This window comes from Botryllus schlosseri, chromosome 12 (genome assembly GCF_051294905.1).
Source record: "Botryllus schlosseri isolate E-star chromosome 12, Bs_hap1, whole genome shotgun sequence".
Taxonomy (NCBI): Eukaryota; Metazoa; Chordata; class Ascidiacea; order Stolidobranchia; family Styelidae; genus Botryllus; species Botryllus schlosseri.
In genome coordinates this window covers 15,917,064-15,941,086 of record NC_137247.1, presented here as the reverse complement: position 1 = coordinate 15,941,086, position 24,023 = coordinate 15,917,064, and the positions used below count along the sequence as shown (strand labels likewise).

At 39.4% G+C, this 24,023-nt stretch overlaps 2 protein-coding genes across 4 annotated transcripts in view; both read left to right on the top strand.

The window, feature by feature from the left end:
- The window catches only part of LOC145451713 (uncharacterized), a 312,192-nt gene that overhangs the window by 90,195 nt on the left and 197,974 nt on the right, over positions 1-24,023 (top strand). Inside the window, exon 25 of one of the 3 annotated variants that reach the window (XM_080329931.1) lies at positions 16,004-16,219. The exons of the other annotated variants lie outside the window; for them this stretch is intronic. Within the exon in view, the coding sequence (XP_080186057.1) occupies positions 16,004-16,204 (201 nt within the window). The 3' untranslated portion in view covers positions 16,205-16,219. Of the gene's footprint in view, positions 1-16,003; positions 16,220-24,023 lie in introns of those variants that run through there. 3 annotated transcript variants of the gene reach the window in all.
- The window catches only part of LOC145451729 (uncharacterized), a 43,808-nt gene that overhangs the window by 15,497 nt on the left and 4,288 nt on the right, over positions 1-24,023 (top strand). The gene's annotated exons all lie outside the window — the stretch shown is intronic.

Sequence of the window (24,023 nt, the reverse complement as noted above, 5' to 3'; positions counted from 1 at the left end):
TTCAAATTGAGTAGTTTGGGCTAAAACATTGTTCCAATAGAAGTGGAAGTAATCAAAAAACGTAACCGCTTGGGTACGCAGTGCGAGCAGGCAAAACCTTCTTGAGTAGGCTCCAAAAAGGTTGGCAATACTTGGCCAGAGACAACTCTGTATGACTGTAGGTACCACCAAATATTCAGGAAGTTTGCAGGGTGCGGTTAGCAAAAAAGGAATCACTTCCCATAATGCCACCAACCGCTACTGTATCTTAATATCAGCTGGAGCTTCAAACATCTCTGAATTGAAATTCATATGCTCACCTTAGTGAAGTCTATATGTAGGAAGTTTTTGAGGAATAGAGCGATTTTCGGCATTTCAGTATGCGGATGAACACGTACAACAGAAATATTAGATTTAATTCCGAAGAGACCAAACAAACCGATCAATTAAGGGTCGTTTTTATTTAAAAATATATCCTACACGTTAAATTGATAAAACGACTCTCTCGCAGCGGGATTCACTTGGGTATTTCACATACACCTCCTAGCAGTCTACAAGATGCCCATTCATCGAAATATCCTTGCCGGTCACTTTTGTTGTCAACGTCGACATGCATTCCAATGTATGGCCTGGGGGAAGCAAAAGGCCGATTTGGGAGCCATCTGGTGAACGGAGCCCATTGTCCGTTTGAGAGTTTCACTCTCCTTGTCTAAACATATGGAACAGATTAGTGAGATTAGTGATATATTGAAGCTGACAAGATCAATCAAGCAAAATCAATGCCTAAGTCTAGGAGAGGATCAATACTGCTAATGACATTGATGACCAAATATATATAGTTTTATAGTAAATAAATAAGGGGTTTTCAATAAAAGTGCCATGACTAGAGTTGCATTTAAAACAAACGGTGTTTTAAAACACTTTGTTTAAAACATGATTTAGACAGTGTTTTAAACGAAGGCCTTTTAACAAAAATTGTGTTTTTTAGTTGTAGAATTATGCCATAATTGTGGAAATACTTTCCAAAAAACATGTTGTTTGAGCCCACGGACAATTGCCACCCAATATAGCCGTCGTATATCGATATGGGATGGTTGGGAACCTCGAAATAGTCGAGTTGTCTCTAGGCATTGTGTTCATAAATATATCACCTCACTGAAATGTAGCATTGGAATTAGCAATATGACGTCACGTGACGTCACGAGGTTCACGTTTGCGTTCACACAGAACCTTTCAAAAAGGTTCGCGTTTGCACGAGCCTGAACCTTTCAGATGTTCACACCATCTTTAATATTCACCATGAATAAGACACATAGGTGAAGACTATTACATGTGAGAATAATCGTTACCAGTTAATGATACGAAAATTGTATCTGTAATGAAAACAACAAAACATTGATACCTCCAGATCAAGCAGAAGTCCAAGCCATACGTGATTGCGAGTATGTTGAATCGGTGCCCTTGAGCGAATGAGGGCTCTGATCAGATGGAAATGTTCTTCGCTGTATATATTGGCCAATCTTCCATTTGCCCCTTTGCAAGCAGATTGAGCTTCCGATAGGCCCATCCGTGCCATTGTCATGATCAGTATGTAGCACTTTCCGCCATATACAACCTCGCATCGTCCTAGCGAGTAAAAATTACTCAAGTCCAATTTCCCTCATTGTGCACAAATAGTGAATATGTACCCTCGTTTCCGTGTGCGAAGGTGTTGTGATCCTCAATACCGAACGACGTTTTATTGTGATTGAATGCATCTTTCTCTGACGAATTACAATTGTGTATATGTTACCTGGAGGATCCCGAATGGTGCGAGCTATTACAGGTTTCAGGTCTTACAAGACCGATCTATTATAATCTACGATATCGTAATGATAGTTTCAATACCATTCATTAAAAATACATCTACACGCAGAGACAGGCAAAGAAGAATGACATCGCGCACAAGCGCACACCCCGTTCAGGCTGGATGACGTTATAAATCTGAAAGCCCTGAACTGGGAAAGAAAAGGAACCTATACTATTTCTATCACCCACCCTATAGCTACATCTATGTACAAATACATCACTGAGTTTGTATATAGGGGATGCCAGCTATTATAGGACTACCTTCATAAGTTATATATATATTACGAATTCTGCATGCAAGTGTATCCATCCCAATTAATGCAGTACATCTCTCCAGATATGAGAAAAGGATTGATCAAGTTTTTGCTTCAAGTCTTCCCATGCATTTCCACAGAAAAACTAACTGGTAAAGATAAGTGAAAGAATAAGATTAAAAAGCATTCCTATAATCCATACAGACAGCATAATGAAAAAAATCATATTTATTTCCGGTTCATATATTTATTATTACCGACCTTTATTCATCGTTGCAGTTGATTCGATCCTGGCGATAATACTGGTCATCAGAACAATAGCAACACTCAGCTTCCTTATCACCATTGTATTTACAAGTTTCTTATGCAGATGATCAATACCACGTCTTCGAATATGTCGAATATAATATAGCATAATCATATATGAGAACGATCTCCATTATAATAAATGCAACCATACTCGGTTGAGAACACCCATTATATACGCCCGGGTCAGATATTGAAACCAAGTAGGCTACTGATATTATCCTCAATCATTTCGGTTCAATGTAAGTGTGAATCGAAATAATATTGACATAATATGTCTAGCGTTCATTGCATTATCCGGGTACACAAAATTGTTTGTCGATAATCGACGGAGTTGACACGTGGGCAAGGTTGTAGGCAGGGCCGTAACTGTCGCACCCCAAACCCTCCAACTGGGGTGGGGCGAGCTCGAAGAGGCCCAAAATTATTTCGTGAATTAGCATAAATTATAGAGTATTTATTGAAAAAAATTTTCGCGCTGGGCTCGATTTCAAGTTGCCAAATATCTTCGTTGTTGGCTACTGTTCTCCCAAGGAAAAATACGCAAGATTTATACAAATGAGCATATCGGCCTTTGCCATTATACCGTGCCACGACGCACCAAGACCTATAATGTTTTAGGTCATGTAACATGCGACTCCAAGATATGTGCCAGAACTATCGGCAGCGAGAAAACCTTAGCCGAAAAGGACTGCCCTTATGCTGACCGAAAACTTCGTTATATATACAAAATATATATAGGTGCATTTGTCCATATAGGTGCTTAAATGACCGGCACCGAATGTTTCTGTCTTGGCAATCTGAACCTCAGTAGACAAAAACCATCCCGCAGGGAAAAATTATATGCCAGTGAAGAAATAGCAATTTGAAATCGTGTGATCTTTTAGTTTAGTACGTTTGGGCGATTCAATATTTTTGATATAGCAGACAGGAGGTCACGAAATAACATCATGTAACGAAGTCATACCAACGAATGCGACCGCCCAAAGATGTTTAATTATTATTTACGGGCCCTAAAGTTTCCATTCCAAGACATCTCACTCACCTCTACCGGTAAATCTGATTACGTAAGCAGAGAGGACAAGAAATACATATGCAATTTCCGATCTTATTGACCGATTTGATCAAGAATTATCGGAAATTTGGAATGCCCAAGACTCAAGTTTTTCGGAGGGCCTGGCGAAGTGCTGTTTCGTTCCTGCCAACGACTATACGCCAGAATATGTTTAATTATAATTGAGGGGTGCTACCTTCTCAAACACACCTCACTCAGCTCTACCGGTAAATCAGGTTACCTGAGCTGAGAGAGGATAAAAATTGATAGCAATACATATGCAATTCCCGATCATATTGACCGCTTCAATCATGAATTACAGAAATATTTCGCGCTTCGCTCGTTCAGGCGATAAAAGCTGACTCACTAAACGGACACCCAATGCAGATGACAAGTAGCTACAGAACCAGCGTATAGGCGGAGGGTGGTCTGGAGAGCGAAGCCCCCCAGAAGTTCGGTTTATCACCCTATGGGGGGCCCAAGACCAACGTTTTTTTTGGGGGGGGGCTGACGAAGTGCTGTTACGGCCCTGGCTGTAGGAGGCTAAAGCCTGTACATGTACACTGTACAGTACACCAGCGACCACGGCCTGCTCTCGGTAGTTTCGTTTCTTCTAACATAGTTTGTAGGCGGCATAATTATTCTTCATCTGTGTATTTTGAGATTTCATTCCGACTTGTATCGCAATATATATGACCCAGTCGGACGACGCTTAGAACAATAATTCACCATCTCCAAATTTCACAGGTTCACACACCGAACGCGAACGTGGACCTCCCGTTCACAAAATCCATGTAATCTATCCGTTGTGCCATGTCTCGATGGTGTACGCCGATGTAATCAAGGTCGTAATAACACGGCGTCAGCACCCCCTCCCAAATAAATATAATATAAACGATTTGCTGCGGTTCTCTGCACCCATTGGGGAGAGTTGTGGTAGTTACGGCGCCGCACATATATATATTCGCCGATCACGCGTACAGAAGCATTATCGACATTGCGAATGAGCTACTTCCTACAGTTGTCTTTTATATAGTTACGACGCTATTGGTTTTGTTTATTATAGACGAAATGACTTTCACTTCCACTGTTCTGTGCTTGCGTTTTCTTTATTTATATTGTTTTGTGTTAACGACAGTAATAAGATATTATTGATGGACCATCCTTTAGCCATAACTACAGATACCTCGAATACCACACTGCTGGGGTCGTATCGCCGTAGTCGTCTTTTTTGAATATTTGTTCCAACTCGCATTGTACAAAATAAAGATCTGTCAGTAGTAGTATGGATCGGTCTGGGTGTGCCTGGGGTTCTTATAGTGCGCCGGCATGTCGTACGGAAAACCCGCGGTGGCAAGTCGTATAGACCCCCCTCAAAAGTGTCGTAATGTGTTCTTAAGGATGTGGTGACAAGCCGTACTTTCAGTATAGGGGCTGCGGTGACATGTCGTGCTGAAACTCGTATAGACAATTCGTACATTCAGGTATAGAATTAGTTTGCCACTGAGCCGGCGTAGAAGGCGATTCGGAAAACAACAATAACCGCGCCCACAATCTAACACTTTAGGTAGGTGTGAAATAGATTACAAATCCCGTGATCGCTGACAAGATAATGTCTCGGACATAGCCATCTTTCGTGACTTGGTGTTACAGGTAAGCTGATTGCTCACACGGCGAGATTTTGGTAATCAGTTTGTCACAGAGCTGAATTTCACTGGTAAGATTTAATAAGTAACGAATAACAGAACCGCCAGCGCCAGTAACTTGCATACCAACAAATTGTCATTTATTTATGCTCTAACCCTATTCCTTTGCTAAGTGAACGCTTATTCAAAAAGGTATGAAATAAACCTAAAATCATACGATCGCTCACAAGATAACACCTAAGACATAGCCATCTCTCGTGACTTGCCGTTACACCCATTCCAATCGCCACAATGTAATATGTTGATAGTATTTACTATTAAGTAAGAAGTAACGAATAACAGTACCGTCGCAGACGGCGACTTGAATACCAACAATTTGACACTTTCCGGCGATCGCTATATGTTTTCACCCTTGGAATAGTGGTCGACTTTAGTTGTGTGATAAGAATCACGGGAATACTCGATCAAAGCGCTAATTTACCAACTCGAGATGAAACTCTCTACACAATTCAAGTTGAATTGTACCCAAGCGCGCTAATTTGTCACTTGACATCAATATAATATTGTTCAAAGTTTGTAAACATGGTAATGTCTTAATCAATTATATTAAAAATGTTGCTCGCGTGTTTGTCGGATTATTCACATATTGATTTGAAACAAAACGTTGAAACTTACAACTCTATCAATGGTCTGTAAGTATTTTTGTTGCAATAGAATAGAGTTTAGCGAAATGAAAGCGTTAGTATAACTCGACATTTCAATATCTTACTATGCTCAAAAGAGTTATTCAAAACAACATTGTGACATGTCTTAAATCCACTTTTCACTTACTTTAATATATCACTACAACTTGAATAATTCATCCTGGACGTATTCATATGACCGGCCTTTTTATTCAACTGTAAAAGTCTTTACTATTCTGTAAGACAAAGTAATTACTAATCGGTGTATATACGACTCGACATAAACATATTATGTTTCGAGTATACGAGATTTGAATACCCGGTCGATCACAGACTGGTAATTAAGTTATCACAAGTGAATCCGTATATTACAGCGTAAAAGATATTGGAATGTCAGCAACTCTTTACGGGTGTATACATTACCACATTAACTGATTTATCCGGTCAACACGTCATAATCATCCTTGAAATAACCGCAAACATGGTCACTAATTGAGTCAAAACTACATCAAGTTTAAAATTCGCTTGTAGCTGTAGGATCATTCGCATATATCGACAGGGAATATTATTGAACTTGTAAGTATTCTATTTCAACGAACTTTCGTTTTATTCCAACCGCGAAAGATAATGTCTAATCGTAAGACTTGAAACAAATCACATATTTGTTTGATGATAACAGATTTATATCCAAAAATCGACGTGATTTTGTAAACTGATCATATTAATCAACGAACGCATTTGTCAATATTAGAACACAAATCGTCAGACTTTTTACTTAAAGTATAATTTCAAATTGTAAAAATAGATTCGTTGTTGCCTATATCATTCATACAAATTACATTTCTGCGACACCGGAACAAAGTTTTTTATTTGAATAAAACAATTCGTTCATCTTCGACTTGTGGTTTTAAATGACATTCGACAATTCATCACGAATGGATTGTAACGAAGTTACTGAAGAGTTGTACAGCAAACAGTTCAGAAACGGCGTTAATATCATCTCGATTTGTGAAGCTACCTAACACAATTGCGAATCGATGTTTCCAAGTACACTACAGTAGCTCACTAGAGTTGTCAATCCAAAAATACACGCACGCTCGATTTCTATTTTAACTGGTGGGGGGATATTTAGGAATCGGTCGCAATGTCATATCCCACAACCAATGCAAAGTCTATTGTCGGAATCTGCGACAGTTAATCGAAAGATGCACACATTACTTGGTATGAAAATATCATTTTGGGTATCGAGTACCATTTAAAGCAGGGGCGGGCCACTTCTCTAGTCGGCGGGCCGGATATAGGAAAATTATGTACTCGGCGGGCCGGATTGCTGAATCGATACATTATTCGCCTATTTACCCAGATATACAAAAACAAGCAAACTTAATGAATGCATTTAACGACAGCAATGTCACTTCAAAGCCATTTCTCGCCGATAATGACGAAGACAATGTGAATTTGAGAAAAGCATCGTCATACAGGCGCCGCCATGTCTGCTTCTCTCTGATCAATCAACACACGCAGCAATCACTAATTAAGATTTCAAGGCGTTCGATAAGCCCAGTACCCAAAATTTATCAAGATATCAATTCATTATGGCTGAATAGGTGAAGTGATAGCGCCGTCGATCAATTGTGTGGCCCATTTTATCTTGATATTGAATTCATGCGGAGCGCGGCTTCTACGACATTTGAAAAGTGGCCCGCGACCTGTTTTGAGTTAGCGACCTCTGGCATAAGCGGTGTCTTACAAAAGCCTAGAAGTGTTCCGTGCTACAAGTCGGCGGCTACGGAATCAAAAATAAGGAATATCGGCCTGGTGTAAATGACCATTGTAGTCGGCAAACACCATGATTACCACAAACGATATTAGGGTTATGAGTACATCGTAAATGCCGATAATGCGACTCTTCCCGTTTCGACGAACTTATGAGTGAGCTCCACTCTCGCACGCAGCGCAGTGCGCAATGCGCAATGACTTGTGGTATTTTATCGTTGTAATGAGCTATTTCGAAGTCAGAATGTCGATTAACGGGCAATATGTAGCCTATGTAGCCTCCAATGTGTAGGTTCGAGCATAAATCGAAACGACATTTTCTGTCAACGTATGAGGTAATATTTATTCTAATTTTATAGGACGGCGACTAAACATTCTGAAATTCTGAAAAGTGCTATTCCATGGCCGGCCACGCAATATTTGTGGCCAGCCACACAAAACTCCGTGGCCATATATATCTGCAAAATTGACATGTGCATATGCTTATCCTATCAGTTAGTTTGTAAACATTTGAGGCCGCTTTTCCTGAAATATTATCACCCAAGTAGGCTGCCCAAGGGCACATGTTACTATAATGAGCACTCCTTTGGTTTGCTTTTTGAACGCATTCGCTTCTTCTGGGAATAAATCCAAACTGCTTAAAACATAAAATATATTTGCGGAGTTGAAAGTTAATCAAATTGTGGTTACCAGAGTAAAACCGTGAATTCATGCCTCACAATTTTTTCATTGGGCATAGTGGAGATATATTTTTCTCAATTATCGTCCAATCGTCATCTGTGTCATGGAAATGATAACTGTAGGCTTAATGATAAACAGCAGCAAAATGAGTTTTCTGGAAAATAAGATCATACTATTCATGTAAAAAATGGGTTGACTTCTCTTATTTCAAATGGAATTCTGCAACTGTATTTCTTGAAATACGCGGTCGTGTCTTGAACATCCGCGCCTTCGATTTGATATGAACGAGTGCTGAAAATCCATTTCCACAAAGATAGGTGGCGGCGAATGTAATAATAACGCGTCACGCTTCTGACGACACATTTGGGTATGATCACAACAAATATGGCACCGAAATTGACCAACAATTTTTTCAATGAACATATTGCGTCAGGCCTGTTTATTTCTAGCTAGCAGTTTATCTTGAAGTTATTATGGAAAAATTGTTTTGTAGGCTATGTCACAGGAGAAAATGGATTTTTGTAAACATGTTGTTAAAACATGTAAAACAATATAAATTAGGCTATCAACTATTTTGAGGCTTCGTGGACCCCCTGAAAATGCTTCGCGGTCCCCCAGGGGTCCTCCGGTTAAGAACCACTGGTCTATATGTGGTTGCTGTGTTCAGGGATACGAAAATGCAATAGGCGAATACTTTTTTTAAAACTTAAATATCGATGTCATAAGACAAAATAATTTTGTACCTAAGTTGACCACGGTGTTTGAATAATATTATATTCCATCGGTTCATCGCTAGGGACATATGCAGGCAGGTTTTAAGTTGTTATAACAACAATGTGATATAATGTAGGCGTTGTGAGATAGATATCAAATAAATCCCACGAGGGTTGGATTCAGATTGATATCGCAGTGCCGACAACTGCTTTCATTCAAACGGAACTTTCAAATTCCAAAATATACATTTAATCATATGGGTTGGGCTGCTAATCGTTGACGCCGTCTCACTAAAGCATCCCGGGAGTACATCACGCGGAGAGACGTACGGCAGCACACTGGAAAATGAGCAAATAGCCTAATTGAGACAAATATTGGCACTTTTTCTAATCGCGAAAAACTACTATGTTTCGAGCTTTATAAATCAGATAAAGCTTACCTAATGCACTTTGGTGTGGGATCTGTAGATAATCGTACGACTGATATGCATAACCTTAAATATAGCGTAGTGGGATTCCGTCGCATCATGGGATGCGAGTTCGACTCCGACCGGGATCGACTCTAGAATCCCGAGACCAGTTGTTGTCGTCGTTTTATTAATAATGGCGTTTCTACTATTTTGATCATTCTACACCAGGTCAAATTTTTCATTATCATTCCTGAGCTGCCAACTTTTCGCACGGTGTACATTCTACCAAGGGGTTTGTAAGACACCATATTGATGCGGATGGCATGACTAGGAGGATTCCACAGCCCACTATACTCTATATCTTGTCACACTTATACCTATGTGCTGCAGGTTTATCTGGGCTCCTTCCCGACATTCCATCCGAGTCATTGGCTCTTAGATGTACGCGATGGGGATATGAAGAAATGAAACAAGGGGTTCTACCTGTAGTGCTACATTATACGCTGCGCTGGAAAGTTCAAATATATTAGGTTTACCATCTTTTGAGATCCGAAAAAGAGTACACTTTTCAAAAATTCTAAAAGCTGTAGTACCGGAAAAGAAAGCTGGCGTATTTGAGATTTAATTGACCAATAGTGCTTTGTTGACTAAAAAAGGTCATCTTTACGATTTCCCCTCCCAAAATACCCGTCACGTCGTATTTTTCGTTACTTGTCTTGTCAACTCTGGCGTTCGCTGCGTAGCAATTCAATACTTTTACCAGACAAAGAGGACAAATTCCCCAGAAAAAGACATTTATGCGTCTTCCGAGCCCGAGGGCACTTTCAATTTATTGAAAAAACAGGTTAAATCCTCCTAAAAGAGGACATATGGTAACCCTAAAATATATACCTCGGTGCGGCAACGAAAAAAATAATGTCAGTTCCACACCAGCAACATATAATTTCGTATTTTTCGTTCATACTTTTTGACTCTGCTGTACTGGTTCATCATGACTTTACACAAATTCTAGTTCCGCCAATGTGCGTATAACTTTTTACTACATGTTGTAGCTGCCATGCTAAAAACAATGGTGGTTTCAAGGATTCCACGTTGGGAGAAAAGTGTCGAAACGTAATTCCCGTTGTTCTAATATAATTCTTAGTGAAAAGCGGTGTCTGATTTTAGTACTGAGAAAAAATTGTTTCTCATACCTGACTCTAATCCATGCTACTAAAGCTGGATTCGGTTTCGATTTCCTCTTCGTGCCTAACCCTATAATAAAGGTAGACACTTCCAAACATGCAGCAAGAAGTACCAAAAATATGATATGATTCTTTCATGAAAATATCGCACAATAAGTTAGCCCCGCTTACGATATTTACGATAACAGTTTAAACTCTAGAAATAATCGACATGGCAATGCATACAGCAACTATGGCGAGTGCTTTTGCTTATATGATATCAGGAATCGAATCAATGCCACTGCGGAATCAAGGTTAGTATTGATGGGTGAATTAAATATATTAACTTGCGGTAGCAGCCCTATTTATGTAACAATGTCTCTACCAATCGTTTGTTTCATGTCTTGTGCATCATGATATGGGGTCCAGTGTTTTTCATTGGTTCTGCTAGATCAGTGGTTTCCAACGTTTTCGTCTTGCGGACCCCTTTGGCCAATATTCCAGCTAAAATTACCCCCTAAAAAAGTTGCCCGGCGATTACAGAATGGTGCTTTTCAACCCACAACGATTTGTTGACTGAGCAATATATGCCCAAACATGTCGAGTGCAGTCCGCAATGCACTTTGGTAAAGTACCGCTGGCCATAATTCCGTATGAAATATTTATCACTATATAGGTGCATAACTAAATCAAAAGAAATTAGATCGTCACTTTCGTTCGCGGAAACATTGCGCTGAGTCTGGCCTGTCTTTTCCATTACCGGTCGTGTAGCTGCTGACGAAAAATAAATCACCAAGTTAGCCTGCGATGGCTTGGAGTTGACTCGATCAATTTAGTATGTTTTTTTTTCACGCTAGCTAAGATGTTTGCTTAAAAAGGGTCAACATTTCATCCACATCCACCTCGACCTATAGTGCCCGATGCCACAGTCTTCTTCGATGTTATTGTTTCTTCGTCGGTCCTTTTTAGAAGCCATTTCCTGCTCATTTATTATCGGGTTTGGTTTTTGGGCTTTGTTTCGCCGTCAGGATACGACACGGGGCGAGGAGCCTAGAATAACCTCCGACGGCGGGAATCGAACCCGGGCTGCTACCGGTTACCACGTAAAAAAATATAGCATAAATGTACGCAATTGAACAGACAAAACACAGCAAACTATGCATTTACACTCTCATACATCATTTCACGCATATGGCGAAGGTTGCATTTAAAACAAACATGTTTGAAACAAGGCACTCATTGAAAAGATGTTTTTTTGAAGCCATGACGTCACGGATATTCAATTGTGATGCCACAGTGGATTGACATTGACAATTGAAAACATAGGGCAAATAAAGCTCCTTTGATGAAATAGGCTTCCAACCTTTGTCATACACACACCAAAATATGTTTAACATGGACCACATCGTCATGCAGGGTTTTTACAGTCGGCGGTCATAATTATCAGAACATTAATTTCGTACCAATCCAGGTAGTTACTCAAGTAGAAGTAGAAGTAGCGACGGAAAAAAGATACTCAAGTACGAGTAGAAGTACTTCTTCCATAAGCAACCTAAAACTGCTTGAAGTAAAAGTAGAATTGACTGACTTCAAATCTACTCAAGTAAGTAAGTAGTTGTGAAAACGATCGTAATTCGTTTGCATGGACTGTCAAAAGCTCCGAATGATGCTATGCGGAAGGTGTAGAGAGCTTGATTCATATTGATGCATCCCAGGAGGTGTCAATTTTTGACTGAATTAACAGTTGTCCATATCATGGGATGTAAATGATAGTATTGACATGAAAATACGATACTAATCCTCTGTTGACTCTAACACCTCGTTTTAGAGAATACCATTGCACGACACCCTCCCCAATATTATAGGGCCCGTAGTTCAGTCGAAGTGCTATACGGATAAGTTATGTCGGATACGGTGGAAACACTTTGCGCGATTAGTATACGTTATTAAAAATATACCAGATTCTAAAAATGCAATATAGTAAATAACTTTATTTTCGGAAAATAAAGCCATTTCTACACTCGTTTTTATACTTCAACATTTATGTTATCCAGACAAAAGAACTGTAACTATAATTAGAACTCAACGTAGTATTTGAATGAAAAATACAAATGCTACTTCTAAAAACCGGAAAATATATTTCACGTATTTTGTCCAGAAAGTTTCAACGGTGGTCTGCTAAAACAAGTCTAACGTTAAAAAAGTCGAATTCCACTTTTCCAGATTAGGACATGTCATGGGCTGCTAGGTATAATAGGTAATTGTTAGATTGCGAAACGGTAGTTTCAAACGTTATGGGGGCCATACTTACTGTGATGAAAGATTTGATATCGGCGACAATGCCGTGTGAACAAAACCACGCAACCCGGTATCTAAATTATATTCAGCGACAATTCGTTACAAGACATTTGTCACTCCATATCTACTGTGCGCGTAGCGCAACGAAAATTCTGGGTATTTCATGACTTTTATGAAAATTAAATGTTGGTGCTATGTGAAAACAGCCCCGAAATTCCTTGGGCTATCTTTCTTATGGGAGATTAAACTACTTTTACTTGACAAACTGAAAATAGCGAAATGTAAGTAAGTATAGTTCACAAAATAATACGAAGTAGAAGTAGAAGTAGAAGTAGAAGTAGTGAAAATAAGACCTATTCGAGTCAGTATCAGATGTAGAGGAAAATTAATTGAGTACTTTGAAGAAGTATAAGTACTACGTTACTGACCACCTCTGTCTATATCTACGTACTACAATAGTTGAACCGAATATTTTTCGGGTTCCAACCACCCCATGTCGTATACGTCGACTATATCAAGAGGGAATCGTCCGTAGGCTCATACAACATGCTTTTTAGAAAGTATTTACATAATTAGGGCATATTTACACAACCTAAAAACACATTTGTTTTAAATACAACACTACATTTGATGCATGAGCTTGACGCTACCAAGTAAATTTATTGTTGGAACTGTTTGGAAAAGGCACCCGCGTAAACTGCGTCAGACTTGACACGAAAATCGTTATTCATCACTTTCACTTGCTCACAAGGAGAGGGAAAAGACTCTCAACACATTTTGACATTGCTGGTTACTATACCTTTCCATATACCAGACCAAATCTTCTGCCGGGAAAGTGACCTTGGTCTGGTTCAATGCAGAATCAGTTTGTCAGAAAATCAGCGTCACAGTTATTATCGGTAGTTCCATTGCACACAAGCAAACACTGAACATTGAAATGCACTAATCAATTAGCCTTTATAATAATGAAAGTATGGAAAAAATGTTAGAATTACTCCGGCATCTACATTTTTTAAAAATGTGCGAAGTGGTTGCTGGGCTACGAAAATTATATGAGCAGCTGTAATATTGTGTGAGAATGTGTCTTGAGCGACCACATATTTAACATTGATCATTTTAATCAAGTGTGCTATATTTTAAAAAGTTCATCAACTTCTCTTTCATGTGCCGTACGAATTGATATTTACATTAAATACGGCCGATTCCCGATTCGAGAGACACTTCATATATTGTCATCCTGAAAAATGACTGAGGTTTCCCACTTCCAGAATTAATATAGGCTAAAAAGTCAACAAACTCTTTCTATAGTCTATATTACCTACGCATTGGCGAACAATTCGACATTTGATCCGCTATCGCAATATCTTTGATTATTGTAGCGATGTAAAATTGTATTCCGAGATATATTGTAATGAGACAATAATTGTTTTATGTAATGTTATCATTTGTATCTCAATATTACTGCTAACAATGCTTTCCCATCCATTTTCCTATCATGAGTATATTCCGCTTCTGTTGTGATTTCCAAATAATCCCGCATATACTTTGTGTTGTGCCTTCGACGACATAGGCAACCTACATCGCTGATGACACAAAGTCATCGGTAATTGAAAAAATGCTCTAGAGGTGTTTTATTCTATAAGGTAATCCAAAATAACTAAATTGTAAACACTGAAGAATTTACACTATTTAAAACTGATAGTATGAATAAGATATTTGGAAAATATGGACAATGTATCAAATATGTGGTGGAAACTCGGAAGAATGTTGCTATGGCAAGGGGAATTGTAAATATGGTATGAAACGAGTAAGGTGGTCATGTATTATGGAAAGTTCCCGTTTCATATACCATACTATGCCCGACCCATCACGCATGAGACTTGGTCGCCCATGGTGTTCCACAAGTGAAATCTTCAAAATCCTAAAATCTCTCAATTGCAAATCTCTGATCGTCAGCTGATCCCCATATATCCCTGCTTGACGAAAAATCACGTTGCCAACGCCATGTCATATAATATGATGCTCATATACTTCTATAGCAACATGAATACGGCATATGTATGGTGCGCATCCCTAAACGGTTCTCGTTCGCGTGGACACGAACGCGAACACCGCTGTAAACACAAACCTGTGACAACGTGACGTCACATCCGCTAATTCCATGCTCTCTGTAAATGCATGTAATACATATGAGACCAACTAGTTTTCTAACATCGCAACATCAGCGAGATACGTTTACGTAACAGTACATACATTTACATGCTGAATTCGTCTGCGGAGCCAAGTCATCATAGGAGTGATATCATTTGAGACGGCTTGTAAAGGTGCTGAAAATGCAATCAAGTTGACATGGCCATTAGGCATATGTGAGATATAACAGTTCGTTCGCAATTAGTTCATGTTTACTGACACCAAGAATTTCAGCAGTTCTAAATCTTATTAACTTACAAATAGCGATGCAATTTCAGAGAGCAGCATAAGCAGCAATAATTTTACACTAGCGGAGCCGAGCAGTTTATCACATGGGAATCAAAGTAAGGCTGTCTCGTGGTATACGGGAAGGAATATCTCATCCGGTATTCATTCCATTACAGAAAGATGCGATGTGTTATACGGCGACAAATGCTATATCTTGATCGTATCAATGGCAAAAATGATTCTTGGAGAAGCTGAATCGACTTGCAGAGCGCGAAAGGAAGAATGACCGATATCTATAGTGAATAACATTATCACCTAATACGAGCACTGCTTCGTTCAAGAATACCACCAAACTATTGATACATAAATGCGTGGTTTGGAATGACCCTTGGCCTATCGGCCGAGCGAGATAGTGTAATGGTTATGCGTCCGGCTTCTCGAGCGGTAGGTTGTGGGTTCGATCCCCGGCCGGGTCATACCAAAGACTCGAAAAATGGTATCCGCAGCTATCCTGCTAGGCGCTCAGCAATCACGGATAGCATGGAGGAGAAAAAAAAAACGGGGGCGCAGACTAGATGACCTCATGGGGCCGTATCGCAACTCCGTCGCCAAAGCATCTCGATGGTGCAGGCGAGAAAGAATATCATATCTCTCTCTCTCTCTCTTGGTAAGTAAAATATCCCGACCAAATGTTTGGTGATCTTTCCTCCAAATTCACATGACACTTTACAAATGGCACGTAAATATTGACGTTTTTGCATGTGATATGTTTAGACTCGAAGAGTGAAACTTTCAAACGGAGATTGGGCTCCTTACAGCAAATGGCATCTTAATCGACCGCTGGCGGAAGCGAGACCATACGTCGGAATGGATTGCTATCACGTAAATGATGAGCGTCAAGAATATGTGGAGTGTTGGCCCTCTGATAGATTGTTCGGGGTGGTGTGCGAAGCAAAAACTCCCTGGATTCACTAACATTATCAAAAATATGCCTTATGTCATGTGTCATAATAAATTTATTTGCTGACGTACATTAACTTCTGGAAATGCTATTGTAGATAAAAATTATTATCCATTGTTCAAGTTCTGTAATTCGTAATTATTGTTAAAATAATTAGGTAACATTTCGTAAGTAATTCTGAAATAGTCACGTGTTCTAGGCACAGCGACATAAACAACCTGAAAACCCTGTGTAACCGAGCTGAATAATTGCGTTTGGAAGACTGCTTTTCAAATGTCTTAAATTGCATTATGCAAGACTAGAGGTGTTCAACTTTGTTATTTTCTTGCACATTTCGATCGTCGTCAAAGTTACACCGTGCTTACCCAAACGGACCGCCAGTGTTGATAAAATATAGATCCTCAACTCCATACTAATGATCTGGGCTCGACAGACATTTGATTCTGAATCCAGCATTAGGGTTTGAGTCGAGTTCTGTATTCGAGCACCACTCATTATGACGACATAAGACTACGTATGGCGCGGAAAGTTGCAATAAGTATCTTTTGTGCGACCATGATTGAAGTAATATTGTGATTATCTCGTGTCGTGTAATAAAACGATATATAAATGCTGTAATTTGATTCTATTATTACAGACAGTCAATATATGTAATGTTGCCTTGGCTTGAACGGACGGGGCCGTAATTGATACCCGAATCTGACTGCTTCTTAACGTGTTTTAATATAAGGAAACTAAAATATCTGTACAAGCAACGATAATGACGTTACGCTCTGATCAGACAGTCAATATATGTAATGTTGCCTTGGCTTGGACGGACGGGGCCGTAATTGATACCCGAATCTGACTGCTTCTTACCGTGTTTTAATATAAGGAAACTAAAATATCTGTACCCATGTAAAGTCTTAGTTAGTGCAACGCATATAATGTAGGGTTATGGGATGTAAGCCTATACTGAACGTTGTAACCGGCGCATTGTGCGAATCCGACACTCTGGGTATTTATAGCTGATACCACAATATGTCTGATAAGTGTTGAATGGACACTGGACAGTGGACACTCTCCTGCTGCAGCATTGTGACGTTATGAAATGACAAAACAAGTCAACTAATTTGATATTTGCAGTTGGCTGCTTTCCAATCCTATATCGCTACATTTCAGCCGGATCATCATTATTTGTTTATGTTAGCTTTGCAGAGTCATTTTATCCTCGTATGTGATGACGAATAAACGAGTTCGATTTTTCAATCAAAACTGCTGCATGGTATGAGCGGATGACATGAGCTACTTAGTTGAATTTAATGTTAAAAGTACGCTTGATTGATATCACGCGTTTTCAACTCAGATATGCGTTTCTGGTGACCATGATAGGGTGATTACAATCATTTAAGGAATTGCTACAAACTTACGAAGGTATGCATAGCTGATTGAGGACACATGGTCCGTTGGACCTTGCGCATAATTCGAAAATTACGGCGAGATATATTGTTTATTATGCTAGTCGGTGCTGTTCTCCTCTCTCTAGCAACGAAATTAATGTGGATGTGGAGAGGGGATGATTACACCCAAGGCTATATTTGGTCACATTTTATATTCATCTGCTTTGACTACTGCGTTCCGAGCAATACATTATTCTTGTATAGGTAAAAGCCATAAATCCAGGGACTGTTACATAGCATCTCGCCTCACATTGATACAATTAAGAATCCTATATCTATTCGGTGATCGCCACTTTGAGCGAATGTAGCACTGTTGACCTATGCAGTTTCCACTCAGATTCGACCACGTGGACCTGGTAAATTGTTTTGTATAGTTAATGATTGATTCGGTCAATAATATTGATAATTGCGTATATATTGCTATAAAATTTTTATCCTCTCAGTCCACGTAATCAGATTTACCTGTAGAGCTGAGTGAGGTAATGTGTAGGAATATTCAGGACACGTAATTAATAATCGGACATATTCGAGCGGGCCCGTTGTTGTAATTACTTATCTACATGTTGTTATTTCTTGACTTCCTGTGCGATATATAATCAAAAGATATTGATATCGCCTATACGTAGGCTACTAAACTAAAAGAAGCACAGGATTCAAAATTGCGATTTCTTCACTGTTAAATAATAAATCGGTATGGGATGTCATGTGCCCTGTGGGGTCCAGATTGCCACGACATGAATATTTGGCGCTAGCAATTTAGGCGCCCGGACAAATACATTTTTATATCGAAGTGTACGGTCAACATAAGGGCAATCCTTTTCGAGTAATGTTTTTTCGCTGACGATCTTTTTGGCACATTCTTTGAGACCCATGATGGCCCAAACTTCACACGTCTTCTTTCAGTGCGGCGTGGTAATGGCCAACGCTTAGATGCCTACTTTCATAAATGATGCGTATTTTTGTGGAGGAAGGGTGCCTAATAATCAAAACATTTATCTACATGAAATCGCGTATAGCGCGAGCAAAATTTAAAGGTTGCAATTTTCTAATCGAAAGCGTATAATTAATGTTCATTCACGAAATAATTTTTGGCACCCTTAATAAAGACCGTGCTTCGTAGTTTCAGCATTCTCCTCTCTGTTCAATATGTCGCAATGCATCTTTTGTACCGCACTGTACATTGTCTGGCTTGAGCGGAAACAATAATTTGAGCTAAATTACAAATCAAAATCGGGGGTCCACGGAGGCTCGCTACGGTCCAACGGGGGTCCGCAAGGACATAAAAGATTGAGAATAACTGACATAAGGTATATGCCTTACGCTCGCAACTGACAGAGCATCTTCAAGCGGTCTTGACACAAGCAAATCAACAACCTATCAGCTCGATATATTGGGTGCGGGAAATACTACAGAATATTTATCATGCTATAACCAATACATATATTTGATGGAGTTGTATTAAGGTAAAGCAGTGATTCTTTTTCACAATATGTATCACGAGTGTTAAACAACAACATGTAACAATGATATAGTGCCTCTTCGCCTTTGCTAAGAGCTAATCAGGGCCCAAATATTAGGAGTTGACAATAAAATCGTACGACCGCGGCGTCTACCAAGGACGCAACTAGAACTTATGTCGAGTAGGGCTGTTCAAAAATAACTTTTTTTCCCGGATTCCAGCCATTCACTGATTAAATTGTCAGGTTCCCCTAAAAAACGCTGCAAACCAAATTTGGTTCGATTCTAACGAGTATGGGACTCCGCAGATCCAATTAAAATTTTTAATTTATTATGGAAAATTGAAAAAAAAAAAATTCCTAATTTTTCTGCCAACCCCATGAAATTGTTGAGCTGTCTTCAAAGACGTTGCAAAACAAATTTGAGTCAATTTCGACCAGTAGAAGCGGAGTTACGTAAGTTTTTCGTTGATAAATCGCGGATTATCCTCAAATTTTTCTGCCAACCCCATGAAATTGTTGAGCTGTCTTCAAAGACGTTGCAAAACAAATTTGAGTCAATTCCGACCAGTAGAAGCGGAGTTATGTGAGTTTTTCGATGATAATCCTCGGATTATCCTTGATCGGTGGATAATCCGCGATTTATCAACGAAAAACTTACGTAACTCCGCTTCTACTGGTCGGAATTGACTCAAATTTGTTTTGCAACGTCTTTGCAGACAGCTCAACAATTTCATGGGGTTGGCAGAAAAATTTGGAAAATTTTTTTTTTTCAGTTTTTCATAAATTAAGAAATTTAATTGGATCTGCGGAGTCCTATGTTTGTTAAAATCGAACCAAATTTGGTGTGCAGCGTTTTTTAAGGTAATCTGACAATTTAATCAGTGAATGGCTGGAATCCGGGAAAAAAAGTTATTTTTGAACAGCCCTAAATTGTCGAGTCATCACAATGGTGGTCAGCATTTTTTGTGTCGTAATTTTTTAACACAGTGTATAAATGCTTAAAATCCCTATATATACCGGAATGGTCTAAACTTTACCTTCAATTTGAGACCTCATCATTTTTAGAGCGCATTGCCCCTTTAATAATATTATACAATCAAGTTTGTTTATTATAGCATTGTCACTATTATCCAACACGCAATAACCTTCTAGAACACCAATTGTGTCGTAGATATAAAAACTGAATACCTGTTACGCAGTCCTCAATTGAAGAAAGGTATACAGAGAAGTTTTTCTCTCAGTGCCGCTCAGGACTTTGTGAACGTGATGGGGGATTGGGCATATACCGTACTATGCAATTAACCGGGGCATGACAGTACAGGCAGTACGATTATCATATTGTATATGCTTAATTGCTTATGACGAGGTCCTGCCACGAAAAGGCACATTATGGATATTAAGTGACTATCTATCTCAGGGGTGGCAAACTTTTCAGCTCGCGGGCCGCATTCAACATCTGAATCCATTCGCGGGCCGCATTATGTTAAATTTGGATTATTAGCTAATGCGCAATATGTTTATGTCAATATATAGGAACCGAGGAATTATGGAGATGATATCTATGTATATATTTAAAACTATAATCAAATAATAATGTACACGCGTCAGAAACATAGACAATATTTTTTAAGCTGGTCGTCCTCAATAAGCAATTTGGTGAAATTTGAGATGAAAGGCGGCTGTGTCAATTTTTATAGAAGATCATTAAAAATTTAAATCTGTGATGATCGATCTGTTCATCGATTTGTTGATTCTACTTTTGGTTTACCTGCAGTACAGGCATATCTGACAGCATCATAACCATGTTACCTTAAATATACGCTTCTACAATAGATATAAATATAAATTAATTCTACGCATATCGAGGACATATCTATACCGAACACACGCGCGAATAGGAGTCGCAAATATAAGGTAACAAAGATAATAAAATTGCTGGGGTTACCGATTTTATATCTCTCTCATGATCCGAATTTTATTATTACCATTTTGAATTTCTGTGAGGTTTACCAATTGAAACCTTTTCAAATGTGTGGGCCTTGAGCTCACTACGCCAGCAATAAAATAAAACCATAGTAAAACTATAACTTGTCATTGTCATAATGAAATATAGTAAGAAATGGTATTGCTAAGTCGCTGTAAAAATTACATTTTAGTACGCATTATATTTTCGTGAGGCTTTCCCGAACCGCACAAAACGGTGTTCTGGGTCACATGCGGTCCGCGGGCCGTTGTTTTCCCAACCCTGATCTATCATATCAACATATTTAATACAGCTTATCCCTGTTGATTAGCCATCCCATTCTCTCTATAAATGATTGCAATTCGTGACGTGCGAACATATTATAGTAGAGGATATAAATGTCGGAGGAATGTGTCATTCAGTCGAGGATGATGAATTATTTTCGGTCTGTGAGTCGTCTAACGCGGGCCACATATTTCACGATAGAAGTTGAATTTCGGAATGACTTCTCGAAATGCACGGATAAAGATATCAGCAATACATATTGCCACTTTGGAAAAAAAAACTTGTGCTACAGGAAGGAGAAAGGCAATGGAACGGAGCATAAGATTTCTAGGCTCATTTCAGTGAGATCAGGATCCGACTTCAGCCTTATTCCCTACGTGCTCATTGCGGGCAATCCTCGAATAGTGTTGTCTACCTAGATGAATTCTGGACATGATGCGTTATTCTAGCCTATCCACGAACTAAATTAGGGTAGGGTTACCATATTCTGGTGGATCAATTTCCGGACATTCTCTAGCGCCTACTAGCGGATTTCACATTGAGGAATGAACACATTGTCAGTCAATATGACGTCACACTAGCAAAGCTTCGCCTATCGACTGTATGCAGGACTGGAGTTGAAATAAATAACTAACCTACGGGTTAGTTATCTGTAGCGGAACATAGGTTTTAAATTAAGCATCTCTAATGTGGGCTCTGTTGATTGCTTGGCTCTGCAGCAGATTTCTTCACGGGCCAGATGATCTTCTGGTGGACCTTATCCAGTCCGCCAGTTTTGTGTTTGACAGCCTTGCTATACTGTTAGGTCGGTGCGGCTATCTTGTTGTGTGTTGTAACCCGGTTCGAAACCATATTTTTTTCAGCTACCTTCTGCTCAAAAAAGCACAAGTCCTGGGTCCATCATAGAGTAATCGAACCATTTCCAATTTGAAAATGTTTCGTGGTCCAGCTCAAGAAATGATTTGCTGATATTTACTCACGTCCTATTTTTGAAGCTGATGACGTCCAACATCTTCGCGATCCCCAGAATAAAGGCAAACGATCCCCAGATTTAGAACAACTGTTTTAGACTAAAGCATCCAAACGGCCTTAACCAACTCTAGGAATCCACCGTTATCTTATAATTTCGATTACAATTACCCTTATTTCCGTAAATAATGGTTACCATACCAACACGTAACTCTCTGTTTCAATGCGCTAGCAAGTATCAAATTACGGTAACTGTTTTCGTCACAGAGGCCATTGTCACATTCAGCACTCATGCAAAATACAGCGATATGAGAATAAGTCCGAGGTTTCGTGATCTCATTTGAGCAATCAACAATGTCTCGAAATACAGATTGCTGCGGGCTTGGCAGTTACCCAGCAACGTTTTTTCCTAAGAAAAGGTGGATGTGCATCTTTGAACTCCGGATGAAACTGTAAATGATGTCGTTTTATATGTCCTCGCTTCGTTACATCTGTTCTTCGACAAATAAGACACATCGGTTTTCCATATCTCTGCGAAAGCTAGTTTATTGTTCCACAGTGTGTTGAAAACTCAGTTTTGGTGGTTAAATTTTCCCCTCCTTGTCGCGATCTGTTCATGTCTGCGGTGGCGAGTGTAACTCTCTTTAAAAGTGTACCACCCTGCGGAATTCTCTTAAAATATAGTCCAGACAAGTGGTTCCCAACATGGGTGATATCGCCCCCCAGGGGCGATTTGGCGGTCTAGGGGGGCGAAAATGACGATGGGGGCGACAGGGGGGGCGAAAATGGACAAAGGGGGCGACGGGGGGCGAAAATAGTGAAGGGGGCGATGACGCGCCAAAACGGCTGACCTTTTTTTTAGTCAACCCACACGCAAATTTAGTTACAAAAGTGTGTCAAATTAGACGTCGTGTCGAAAATTTGACCTTTTTTTTAGTCAACCCGCCGGTGATTACAGATTGTATGCCCAATTTTCGGTACACAAAATTTGGGGGCGATGATCGGTGTTGACCTTGAAAAGGGGGCGATGGGGCGAAAAAGGTTGGGAACCACTGGTCCAGACGAATACCAGTACCAATTATAACTCGAGCATATCAAGAAACCATCAATTAACAAAACAAAGACGGCCGATGGAGGAACTATAAGTAACAAACCTAATATGTCACAATACCGTATTACCAGTAATTGTCTGCGTGCCGCGTCTGTGGGCCACGTGAAAAGAACCCCTGAACTAAATCATGATTTCGTTTCAACGATCATTGTGGATCAGACTCAAAAGTAAATGTCCGGCTTCCCGAAATCATTTGCGTTAATAATAGCATAACTGGTATTTTAAAACCTAATCCGAACGGATTTGACATTGTTATTCATTAAATGGTGATTCTACTATCATAATGAAGATCGTTCTCATTTTAGACTCGGTATTGATGATCTGGATGTTAGGCATTTGTAAAAAAAAAATGAGAATGAACAAAGTCAGTGTTGCCATTGTTCTGATGACCAGCAGTATCATCGCAAGAATAGAATCCACCGCGACGGCGAATGAAGGTCTGTATCATTAATGGAATGTACTTCAATTATTTATTTTAAATAAATTAATACAATACGCATTTTATCAGAGTTATATCAACGCTTTATAGACTTATGCTTTATTTCAGTGCTTCCCAGCCAGTGTGTCGCGGAGCTATTTCAGGTGGGTCGCGAAGATTTTCTAAGT